The 13,309-nt window shown below is 39.9% G+C and overlaps 1 protein-coding gene across 3 annotated transcripts in view; it reads left to right on the top strand.

The window, feature by feature from the left end:
• Positions 1-11,928, top strand: part of kank4 (KN motif and ankyrin repeat domains 4) — a 117,219-nt gene extending 105,291 nt beyond the window's left edge. For all 3 annotated transcript variants that reach the window (XM_036140897.1, XM_036140896.1, XM_036140898.1), the window contains exons 5-10: positions 1,685-1,963; positions 2,747-2,831; positions 3,940-4,159; positions 4,248-4,390; positions 5,434-5,634; positions 11,658-11,928. In XM_036140897.1, coding sequence (XP_035996790.1) covers positions 1,685-1,963; positions 2,747-2,831; positions 3,940-4,159; positions 4,248-4,390; positions 5,434-5,634; positions 11,658-11,765 — 1,036 coding nt within the window. In that variant the 3' untranslated portion in view covers positions 11,766-11,928. The remainder of the gene's footprint in view (positions 1-1,684; positions 1,964-2,746; positions 2,832-3,939; positions 4,160-4,247; positions 4,391-5,433; positions 5,635-11,657) is intronic.
• Positions 11,929-13,309: the final 1,381 nt, after the last annotated feature.

Here is a 13,309-nt window from a genome sequence, read left to right as displayed (position 1 = left end):
TATGAGGGATCGCTGCAAAGCCATCAACAATGCAGACAACTGTCCACTGTGGCTCTACGCTCTTTCAGGAGTGAATGCTGCTTGTCAAGACTTGATACAATCTACTGAGAAACCTTTTGACCATTTTGTATGATTTGATTGAATTACTTTGTATAGTGCCTTGAGATTACATGTGTTGTGAATTAGTGCTATATAAATAAAATCAAATTGAATTGAAATGTCTGATCTTCATTGGTTAATTTTCAGTAAATCTTTATTTATTATTACTTTTGTCAGTTCCATTTTATTTCAGTGATTATTGTGTTATTTTCTTTGATTAACAGAGGGATACCAACAATTTTGTCCATGACCTTATTTACAAGTATTACACTTCACCTTCAAATATAATTGGGCAGATGTTGACAGTGAGACAAACAGGTCAGACAACCTTGAGACTTCTCCCCACATCGGGAAGTGGGCTGTTTTAATTCCATCTCCTCAGATCGTCTACCCTAACCTTGCCCTGTCTTGAGCTCCTCAGGAATTCAGGGAATGTTGCGGTCCCATGAATGCCTCTTGTCGTTGTGTGTGTGTGTGTGTGTGTGTGTGTGTGTGTGTGTGTGTGTGTGTGTGTGTGTGTGTGTGTGTGTGTGTGTGTGTGCTCAAACACGAATGAATCAATGGCATTCATCATAAGACTTATCTGATCACTGGCCTCACAGTGGTGCCTTCATGATGCCCCCCAGTGACCACACTCATATACACACCCCACCATCGTCCACCCGAGCTTTAAATGGCGAGCCCTGCCTCGTGGAACAAGGAGGTGTTTGTCTGAGGTTGCATTTAAGTGTGCACAAACATTTCTACAGATAATTATGAATATATTTATATGTTGCATGATGTTGGGACCAAGGCTTCAAATCCAAACATACTTTTGATAATGGACTGTAATGAATCGAGGAGATTGAACCCAAATGTGAGCCAGACACGGAGCTGAGTGTTGAAAAAGGGGTTTAATAACAAAATCCAGGAGGCAAAAAGGGAAACATACGGGAATCAAACAGGACCAGACATAAGCTAAACTGACTCAAAAAACAGGAGGGCAAAAAACAGGTCAGACACGGATTAGCAGATGGACAGGTAAAATAACAGAGGTTAGGATGTGCTTACCGCAAGCAGACGGGAGGGAACTACACAAGACATTCTGGCAACAGACAAATAACTAAGGTGGGCTTAAATAGGTGACGGAACAGGGGAGCAGGGCGGGACTAATTAACAAAAACAGGTGGAAGTGATAAAAAGAGCACACTGACTGATGGACAAAACCCTACGGTAGAAAATAAGACCAAATAGACACCAACAAAACGAGGACCCAAACAAGACAGAACTCAAAACAACCAGACAATCAAAACAGGAGAGAGGAGGAAAACTAAAAATAATAACATAAACCAGAACTAAAACCGGAATATTACATGGACAACCGATTATATTATATTATTTGGGCTTCAACTGATTAAGCAGTATTTTAATGTGGCTGCCTTCTTCTTATTCTAAACTCCACGCACATCCTGTTACTGACAAAGTCTGGTATAGATTTCTATGTATTTATGTTTTTCTAATTTTTTAAATAAAACTCAAAAGATCGTTCATCACGAAAGCCCAAAGCTCTTTGAGCATTGGTAAACATTCATGTTTCCTCTCCTAGGTACGAGACGACGTCAAGCGAGGATTCCAGCGGAGATGAAAAGTCAAAAGTAGAAGTGGAAGAGGAAGACAAATCAGAAGTAGTGGCAGAGAAGGAAACAGACAAGGAGTCAGAGGAGGCCGCCGAGATCCTGGGGGCAGATGCCGAGGCTGCTGCTGCTGCCGCTGCTCCTGCTGCTGCTGAAGGAGGAGGTGATGTGGGTGAAGAGAAAGAGGTTGAGAGGAGCCTGTTGGGTTTAGAAGGCGGCCATGAGCTCCTGCAGGAAGAGGAGGCTGAGAGGTGAGACAGACGAGAGCTCTAGATCTTTCTACCAGTGAAGTAAAGATTTACTGTTAGGTCAACGTTCAACCCCCAAATATATAGACCGTGCACTTAAAAGGTAATCGTATCTTTTGACCTTTTCCACATTTTGTCAGGTTGCGTCCGCAAACTGTAATGCATTTTGTTAGGATTTGGTGCGATAGATAAACACAAAATAGGGTATATTTGTGAATTGTAGAGAAGATTACATGTGGTTTTAAAAAAAAATATTTACTGTTCTCTCAAACAAACCTCTTAGGCTTTCAGAGACCAACTGTATTAATGCTGAACATATTTAAGAAAAACCTTTATTTCCCAACCGGGTGACTTCTACACTTTAATTTATACAGGTACCAAGGTCGCCATAGTTTCAGGATTTTTATTTGTAAAAAACACTTTGAAAACCATACATCGTTGTCCTTTCACGGAAACCGTAGGTGCTACTTGCATTGCCCTGTGACGTAAAATCCTGATAAAATATGTTAAAGCTTGTGTCTCTGATGTGACAAAATGTGGATAAGTTCAAGAGGTATGAAGACTGTTTCAAGGTACTTTTATATTCCACTCTCATTTCAAAGTGAAATTGTTCAACAGTTAATGCACACTTTAACGGGCTGTATCCTGTTTCCACATTGAACACCAGGGAATTAAGCTCATTAGAAAACAGCAGGAAAGAACAGATGTTTTGCATGCTAATTGATACTTAAGAAGTCGGTTCGGTTTGTCAGAAGTATTCCTTCATGTGTCATCTCTTTTTTATAGGGAGAAAGTTGACAAAGGATTCATCGATGCTTGCGTGTATGTAAAGGATCGCATGGAAGAGGTTTCGTCCCCAGATAAAGAAATGGTAAGGTATTCTTTAGCTGTACTTAGTTTGGTGTTTTTTTTCTGTTAATCACATTATAAAACATGTTTAAAAGAATGTATTTTTCTTAGGGCTGGGCAACGATTAAAATATTTAATCGCGATTAATCGCATAATTTGCCTGATTAATCGCGATTAATCGCATTGTATTTACAAACTCCAAGAATGAATTCAAAAGTAGTGTAAAGAGCACTTTTATTTTAATGTTCTGCTACCATATGAACAAAAGTGTTGTAACATTTGTAGCACTTATCAGTAACACATATTTAGTGTAAAGCTCAACTTAAACATGTAAAACAAAAAATAGCAATAATAATAAATTAAAGCTTATTGCCACTGACAGGGAATTCTCTTTATGGGGAAAAATCTACCAAAAACAGGCAATTTCTGAGGTAACAGCAGGGAGCAGCATTACCATTTTATGTTCAATACCAAAGTTTAACTTGGCAGTGGTTACAACTAACTTGTTTCTGTCATATTCGATGCTGGAAGAACTTTAAACTGAAATGCTTGCTAACTCGATATGCTTGCGTTTATTTGACGTTGACACGCGGTTTTTTGTTGTTGCTTTCTCGCGCGCATATAGTGAATGGCAGGGGGAAAACAGGCAAAAATACATGGATACTTTGAAACGAGAAGCGACTTCACCGACGGCGTCGATGCAGACCCCCCCCCCCCCCCCCCCCCGCTCCGCTCTGCACAAAACTTGTTCCGTTCGCCAACTCACCGCCTCGCCTAAGCAAATTCCTGCGGGAAACACCGCCTTCCGCATGTCGGCTTAGTGTTTTTCCGGCCAGCACCTTTCTTCCTCTGAATCAGAGGTTTGGCTGACAGCGAGGTTATTGGCGCATTATCGCCACCTACTGTTCTGATTCAAACCCCTACACCGCAGCAACAGACCTTCACAAAATAAAAGCATGTGAGCAACATGCGTTAATGCGCGTTAAAGAAAATATCGCCGTTAATAGTCTAATGAGTTAACGCAAAATTAACGCGTTAACTTGCCCAGCCCTAATTTTTCTTCTATATTTATTTCTTCGTAATATAAATTTGTGAAACAGACAAATTTAGCATTTTTTCTCTCTCTGCAGCGTCAGGTGTTGGTGGTGCTTTATCAGGAGTGGTTCAAGGTCTCCAGTCAGAAAGACTCCCAGGCAGATACAGTCAGATTATACCTGAGACGAGTGGGACTTACCACACCCACTCTTCTGCCATACGTCGTTAACTTGACCGACGGCAATGGGAACATGGCTCTTCACTACAGCGTGTCGCATTCTAACTTCCCTGTGGTCAAGCTGCTGCTGGACACCGGTGAGTTAAGCCCTACACACTTGCCCGCCGCAACAGCCAATATTTTAAATAGATTGGCTTGTAAGCAAGCGCTTTTGCATTCTTCTAGGTCTTTGTGAAACAGATAATGTGAACAAGGCGGGCTATACTCCAGTGATGCTGGCTGCCCTGACGGCTGCGGAGAGCCCGGACGATCTCGAGGTGGCTGAGCAGCTGCTAAAACTCGGCGATGTCAATGCACGCTCCAGACAGGTAACGCGGAGTGCAACATACGCTTTAAGTAATACTTGATCTGTCAAAAAAGGCTCAGTAAAATTATTGTTTTTTAGAAGGCGACATTATTGATAACAATTTTATATTTCCAGAACTCGTGCCAAATCCAAATTAGTCAAATCCTCCAGGGGTATTTGGAGTTTTGATTAAACATTTGTTTTTGTAAGTAGGCGGCCCTCTCGGAATATATGTTAGGTTTAGATGTTTGGGATTTTCCTGTATTTTGTGTAAAAGGAAAAGGGAGGGTTTCTACTTACCATATCAAGGTGTAATTCCTGCAAAGTAAAAAACAAATACACCGAGAGGGTAAAGGCATTTGGTGGAGATGTCATTAAAGCCAGCTTTGCAACAATAATTGACTTTAAACTTATTATAAATGTGTAACTGCAGTTTTTGCTGCACAAGAACCCCTAAAAGCAAAGGTATCACAAATATGTTGAAATAAAGTTATTGATATTTAGGGCTATGATGGTGGTGTATTGATTAGCCCTGTTGCCTTGCTGCAAGAAGGTCCTTAGTTTTAAATCCTGGCATTGAGTCTTTCTGCATGGAGTTTGCACGTTCTCCTGGGTTCTCTCTTGGTATTCTGGCTTCTTCCACAGTCCAGAAACATGAAAACCAGATTAACTAGTCTCTCTAAATTGCCCCTTGAAGCTAGGTGTGTGTGTTAGGCTGTTTGCCCTGTGATGGACTGGTGACCTGTTCAGGGTGAACCCACCTCTCACTCAATGACTGCTGCAGAAAGGTATTGGCCCTTCTGAGACCCTGCTGGTATAGACAATGCGCGGATAATTGATCTATTTTTTTCACATTTTCTCAAGTTATGTATTTTTTCTCATCTTTTAAGCTGGATTCTCAAAAAGAAATGTGGCCTTTACGCGCTCTCTTGCCCTTCCCCTCTTCACATTCCCACACATTCTCAGAACGCGTCCCCACCTCCGTGTCTTACTTTCACTTGTGCCCTATTTTAACTCCTAAGTCTCGTCTGCCTCCTCCTCCTCTCTCTTCCTCTGTTTCTCCAGGCTGGCCAGACCGCGCTGATGCTCGCCGTGAGCCACGGTCGTGTTGCCATGGTGAAGCTGCTCCTGAGCTGTGGCGCGGATGTGAATGCCCAGGACAGCGAAGGATCCACGGCCCTGATGTGTGCCTCTGAGCACGGACACACGCACATTGCCTGTTTGCTGCTGGAGACAGGTCGCTGTGATATCGGGCTCACAGATAAGGTGCGCTGTCATGTTGTAGAGCTTTAAAATATGCTGTAAACAGGATTGCTGTGAGGCAGTTTAAGGTGGATTCAAAAATGTTTTTTGCTTCTGAAATACAAAATAGCTGAATAACAGATTTTGAACCACAGCTGGTTTGACACAGGACATCACAGCTAATAAGACAATTAAAAAAAATCCACCATAACAGCACAATTAATGTGATGTTTTTAATCTGCTTTAACAATCACTACTATTCTTTTTGAAAAATATACCAATACCTGTTTACTGCATGTGGCGAGTGGAAATAAAGTGACTGAACATAACTGAGTCGAACTCAAGATGGACCTAGAAATTTTCTCGCTACCACAATTGGCCAATTTTCTACCTGATTGGTTCTGACCAGTGGCAACCTGGTCAGACGTTCAATAATCCAATTTTTTCCAAACATTAAACACACCATACCTAGGCAATACCAGGTGTCAGTAAAAACAACAATCTGTGGCCTGGACACTCCTACTGAGTGAAGAAGACTCAAAGTTAGCTACTGTAATTACAGTATCAGTAAGCGGGGTTTAAAAATCAACAATAACCCTTCTTACAGAAAACAGTGTTTTCTATGAAATGCTGAGACGTCAGGGGTGATGGGAGCTGTCAAGCTGAGGACGGGGGGCCTTTAGGGCTTTGTCGGTCCTTGGGGACTCCTGAAGGAGCTGACAGCTACCAGTCAGCCAGAAGGGCAGCAGCTTCTGTGCTTGTGGAGGCTAAAACTCAGGATTGGGAGTCATTTGGAGAGACTCTGGAGAGAGACTTTCAGTTGGCCTTAAGGAAGTTCTGGAAAAAAAGGTTGGCGACTCAGAAAAGGGAGAATAGAGACCATCCTAACCTGCGTATGCTTTGGGAGGCGAACTGCGGACCCGGGACTGAGGACATTGTCAGACGGTGGAAGGCTCTGGATATTGGGTTGGAGTGGTGGCCTAGTGGTTAGGGAGCGGAGCGTTTGCATCTTGGAGAGGACTGCATCCAAAGGGTCTAATAGGTAAGGCCTCTTCAGGTAAGGCAGAAGTACCTCAGTGATCGCCATGATGAGTGCTGTCCGAATAGTGCAGTCAGTTAAGAAGTAGGTGGGTAAAGCTTCTTCTCAGAGCTCCTTTAGCATAGGGATCTTTGCGATGTCCCTTACCGATGCTAAGAAGCTTTAAGGAATCCCACAATCCCTTGCATGACATGACGTATAAGCACAGCCCATCTGACAGAAATCAACAGACATGTCCAGAGAGAAGAGAGCTCACACTTTGTAGTTCTTTTTCGAGAGGCTGTACGCCCGGATTTCACTAGAATCATCCATGTGCATTTCTGTCGCTTAATGACGTCAGAGTTAAAGGCTGTCCGAAATCGACACAGCAATCCAAAGCTCCTTTGCTCCCCACAACAGTGTTCTAACTGTTGAACCCATGAAAGGTCAAGGAACAGGAGCTAGGGGCTCTAATTAGAACGTTTCACATGCAGACTCAGTCTTTCACTCTGGGCCCTTGAGCAAGGGAGAGAAGGTTTGGGTTTTTTCAAGGCACGTCCCACTGGGATGAGACCCTGGGGAAGATCCTGTAATTTGCTAGAGAGACTATATATCCCTTCTGTCCTGGGAAAACCTTGGGATCCCCCAGAATGAGTTGGAGGATGCTGCTGGGGAAAAAATACCTGGGTTTCTCTACTGGACCGGTTCCCCCAGCAACCCAATCTCATCCAAGCGGAAAACAACAGATGGATGTTGAGACATGTTCCTTTAAGTTGGGAAGAAGCAAGACTTTAAGCAGAATATAGCAAATTAGTTCTGTTTTATCATTTTGTTATGGAACATGCTTGGTTTGGAAATGTTAGAAGCCTTTTGGAAACCCTTTAGCCTTAACGTGGCAGAGGCATTAATTGGACTGAAATAGTAAATAGACTGAATTTATAAAGCGTTTTTCTAGTCCCACTGACCACTTAAACCGCTTTACGCTGTTGCCACGTTCACCCTATCACACTCACTAACAAATTCATGCACCGACATGCAGGTTGGTAGGCAACTCAGGGTTATGTGCTTTGCCCAGGGGCACATCAACATGTGACCGGGAAATCTAACCCACAAACTTCCGACTTCAAGACAACTACTCTCTCCCCCGAGCCACAGTCGGGCACCTCACTGTGCTAACTGCTAACATAAGATGTTTAAGCCATCTTCACAGACTAGCACTTTAACTTTGATCCAAAATAAATATGAAACACTGTTTTGCCGACACTCCTAGAAAAAATATTTTAAATGCACTTTTTATAGTATATGGGACATTTTAAAGACATTTTTCTAAAGATAAGTTATTAATTGAGAACTGGCAAAGCTGTGTAAAACAGGTGACAATACTTTTCATAGTACTTTCATTATAAATTGAAAGGCAGTGTAGATTTACAGTAAACTGCTGAGTTAGGAGATTAGGTATTATTCTGATATTGTAAAAAACAAAAACAAAAAAAAAACAAAAACAAAAAAAAGCCTGGCTAGTAGGCTGTGACACAAATAAAGTTGCACAACTGAAAAACATTGTTTTATATTTGTAGAAAATCATAAATGTAACGGTAAACATGCAACAATGGATGTCTGCATTAATAAGCTTTCTCCGCATTTAAATGCAGTTCTTTACATATGCAGGAATTAAAGAGAATAAGGCCACCCTAAGATTCATGCACTGCCACTATCAGGCCAGTGTGGATGCAGTGAGCCGTGGCATACTTGATACAGGAAAGAAATGGGGAGCAACATCGCTCAGGGACATGAGATGTTTCGCGTATAAAACAGTGCAGAGACAGACTCAGCAGCGGTCTCAGAAGGAATTCACTTGTATTTCTCACCATGATGTGTTTTTTGCATGAAGCATGAATTTTAATCTAATTCAGTTCACTGCTTCACTTCAACATTAATCATTTTCACGTTTTAGTAGATTACTGATCACATCACTCCTGTTTGACTTACACATTAAAGTTTGTCCCTAGATAATAGACTTTTATATGTTATATGCAAAGGTTATTCAAGCTGTAGCTCATATTACGGTATTCTTTTTCTAAGGTGAGAGGAATTTTGTTGTAGGCTGGATTCACATAGGTAATAAAGAAATGTACAATATTGACAAAATAAAATAAAATGCATGATGGTCTACATAGTCCTTCAAAAATCCAAATATGTACTATTGGTCAATGATTTGCTGCTTGAGATAATGAGACCACAATTTATATTTTGAGGTGGAAACAAACAATCTAAAATGTACGGAAAGGAGCTGACCTACCCATTTTGAAATGCACCATAAACATTCAAAACAATGTTTCACAACACAACGTGAGATGGAGAATATTTGCCCTGGAATGAGGCAAGGACTTCCACTGTGGTTGGCTTTTCTCTCAGCATGCAGCTTCACCTGCTCTCATTTGTTACATCAACTGATACCTAGCCTTTGATTATAGGAGTAACTTGCCATGACTCGCTGCTTGATAGATGTAGGAAGTTACGAATATTACCACAGAACATTGTCTGCGGCGTCATCTGTGGAAATTTACCGCTCTATTAGTTTTGATTGATGTCTTGGTGTCAAGTACACAACACCTCTCCCAGTGTAAAGAGATGGCTTTCCAAGTGCTCGTGTTTGGAGAGATTTGTTCTCACAGCGGCAGGTTACGGAGGCCGTTAACCACAAGGTCACAGGCTCATAATAGGCTTTCTCATTTGCTCCAAATTGCTAGTGGAGCCTGGTTGGAATGCTTGATAACATGCACATAGAAAAATCGTCCTTTTTCTAACAGGGTGCTGTGGCAGATTATGCATAAATAATTTACAAAACTAATCCTCGCAGCAGGCATTTCCTTGTTTCTGTGGTTTTACGTTTTAGACATTTACACATGCAGTGAATGCCGGCAGCATGAGTCATTGCGGAGGCAACTTTTATCATAGTGCCTATTAAACGGCAGTTGTAAAGCAGTATCCTCAATAATATTGTGCACGCCGTAATAGTTATCTGCCTAAAAGACTTCTATATATCAAAAACCAATAAATGAATCAAACTATCTTGCAACATTTGAAGCACTGGCTTACATAAGTCCTAAAAATCTCATGCTTGCTCTTCATTATAGCAGCTAGCTGTGCTAGTTTGATGTAAGCGGGAAAAAATAAATAGTTGGTCTGAGATGTTTTATACACAGTGAAATGTAGAATCTATGATTAAAATAAACAAACATTGTTTTGAATATTTTTTCCCATTGTTTAGTTTTTTTTTTCTGTTGAGGGAAGTTGCTTTCACTTTCAGCCACAACATGGTGGATTCAAAACCTTGTCAACTCAACTTTTCCATAAATATCAAACAGATGTTTGGCCTGTATCTAAATGAATAGTTCAACAGTGCTGGTCGGTGGTTAATAATCACCTATAATAATGCCACATGCTCAGGCACTACTGCACCAACTGGACACAATTGGTCTAAATTGTTGCCACATTTCAACAGGCAATAAATGGTTCATAAACATTAGAGCTACATTTAAAGCATTGTTTCACGAAAATGTGCAATTTTCACTGCGGCTTCTTCAGCTGCGATGCCATGGGCAGGATTTAGCTGAACAGAATCTGGTGTAGATTCTGTTCTCCGATTACAGGATCTCCACTAATGAAAACATATTAAACAATATTTGACGTCGCTCGAGTTTTACATGTAACCTTTTCTTAAGTGAAGTCTAAGGGGGTGCGAAACCCTCCACAAGGCCAACTTCCCGTTTCTGACAGATGTTTAACTGGTGATGCAGGTGTCTGCTATGCTTCCTCACAAATACCACAACAGCAGCCTAGTGGTTAGTAATTGCCAATAACAGGCAAACAATGTTTTCAGTAGGATATATTTGACGTTGCTTCATATTTAAGTGTCATATTTTATGAGTAAGGATAGTTTTACTTTTAGTCACAACAAGTGTGGCTGAAGCTACGCACAGATATTTGATCCAGATGTTTTCTCTACATCTACTGTCTATTGCAACTGAGTGGCTACGACCGGCCAATTATCTAGAAACATCCTCTGTATAATATCATGGTATATTAAAAGCTATCAAAAAATAAAAGAATGTTAGAAAACAACTTTTTTGGGTCATGTGAGTTTTAAGACGTTACTTTTCTAGCCTTCTGTTGCAGTTAGCTGTACAGCAGTGCTAGAGGTAGCTTGTATGTAAACAGGAACAACGGGAGATTTGATTTAAGCCGAGTTATCTTTATTTAACGTCACAACAGTTAAAAAAGCTTTTAGTAGGATCGCTTCTCATTTTAGCATTGAATGTACAGTAGGTGCTGTAGCATTTACTTTTATTTCAAAAACTGTTTGGCTGAAGAAACAGACGTTTGTCCTTTAGCTTTAGCAATAGCACAACAGCTGTTTTCTTTTCTTGACTTACAGAATGCCGTCCCAAATCAGAGATTTATTTTAACATTCTACTATGAATTGAAATTAAATATATGGTTTTGATTGCGCATTGCTGAAGACAGTTTAAAGTGTTTATATGAAATCCGCTGTTATCTTGTTTACCATAGTATCAAAATACATGCTATGAAAATGTGTCACAAGGTATATTTGAGGTCAGTAGTTTGTAGATTATGTCACTAACCTGTATGTAAAAAAGAAAATAAAAACTGACCAATTCTTTGTATTTTTTGGCTCAGAATATTTGATAAAAATAGCAGTTTCAAAACATTCTATTCATTTTGGTCGTAATTGTTTAAGATATAGTCAACATTATTTCACACAGGTCACTTTATGATTCATTTTATGTATTTTTTTTTTATCTTGGCTGGTATCAATTAAGCCTTTCAGGAAAGAGAAAATTGTAAGGCTTTACATGAGACTGCTCATGTTCTGATCAGGGCAGGTGAGTTAGTCCTAGAGCTGGCTGTGTATAAACTAGCACAACACTGCCACTGTGAGGATTACAAAAGCCACTGCAACGTGTCGTGTCTGAACCCAACATTGTGTCTCCGTTCTTTTCCCCAGAATGGTCAAACAGCACTGTCGGTGGCAGAAGCAGCTGCTCATCAAGACATCATTGGTCTTCTAAAATCTCATGCGTCTGAGCCCACGTCTGCTGCAGACCTCCTCTGAGTTCTACAGTTTTCCAAACCATTCCAGGTCAACAACTGCCTCTATTTCCATGATCCTCTTCCTATCAACATAAGGGAAAAAAAGCAAGACTTAACACTGTATGTGATGTTGTATAAGATAAGCATGGAGCTGCCTTTTTGACCTCTGGGAATGGAGCGTTTTTTTTTTTTTTTTTTTGTATGTCTCTGCTATAATGTCCTATGGATCAAATGACTAATAAGGGTTGAACAAGTTGAAAATAAGAAATTGCTGTAGCAAGAATTGCAGCCAATAGCTGATTAAGCGGGGAACAGGGTGAGGATAGAAAAAAAATGGAACATATACGGGGGGAAACTTCTGAACTGCTGCATCTTAATAGAAACTAACAAAATACTAAGCACATGATCTACCTTTTCAATATATTAAATATAACATTATTTCTATTTTCTTTAACAACATTGTTTTTTTTTCATATTTGGACATAAGCTATTATTGAGAGCAAAGTATATAAAGAATGTTATTCTAACAGATAATAATCATACAGAGACTGTATTTTCTACTACCTTTTTTTAATTGTGTATGTGTACAGTAAATATGCATCTACTCGACTCCAGATGAAACTACATAGCCAAGAGTTATAAAAGAAGTTACATCAAATAATGAAGAATTTCTCCACAGTGGTCATGTTTTTCACGTGGTTCATGGGTGAATATGATTTGTGAGTAGTTGAAAAGCAAATGGTTTAGTCTAAAAATGAAATTCAGTATTTTTATATAACGATATATTGAGGCTGGAAAAAAAAAGTCAAAATATTGTATTGAGCTGCATGCTAACACAGTTATTCCCCCTACTGGCTGTTTCAAATATAGCACCACACACCAGTATGTTGTAATACTGTTTGTGATATATATATATATATATATATATATATATATATATATATATATATATATATATATATATATATATATATATATATATATATATACACATTATATGCACCATGAATGTTGGCTGGCTGTGACACTCCCAAGAAAGAAAATGTAGCAAGCTTAAGTAACTCTGCATGGATGACAAGACTAACACTAGGTATCGGCAAAAGTTGCAAGCCTTTTAATCGGTCCAGATTTTAACTATATATATATATACATATATGAGAGAGACTTTTAATTAGTCCAGGTGATGAAAGAGTCTTTAGATTGTAGAGCTTAGCTCATCAGGTTCTCGTATCCATAAGAAATCCAACCACACAAATTAAAATCCTCAGCAGGGAGATTTGTTTGCAATAAGAAGCAATAAAGAGTATATATTACGTTGTCACCCAGATAATGCAGGTAGTGGGACAATGGTCTAGCCTTAATTGGATAACTATTATTACTCCAGAGCCAAGGTTTTATTTTCCAGGGAAACAGATGCTCTTCTGGGGAGGCTTTTCTAATGCCGTTCGTTGCAGGAGTGTGGTCTAGTGAAATGTTTACAATGAAACAATCCTTTCACAATGACCACAGCAGATGCCAAACATTTAACAATGTTTACACGATCAAAGGGAATGGGATGAAATAATT

The sequence above is a fragment of the Fundulus heteroclitus genome, chromosome 9 (genome assembly GCF_011125445.2).
Source record: "Fundulus heteroclitus isolate FHET01 chromosome 9, MU-UCD_Fhet_4.1, whole genome shotgun sequence".
Lineage (NCBI taxonomy): Eukaryota > Metazoa > Chordata > Actinopteri > Cyprinodontiformes > Fundulidae > Fundulus > Fundulus heteroclitus.
Note: the sequence above shows the minus strand (reverse complement) of the source record. Positions and strands in the feature narration are given on the sequence as shown.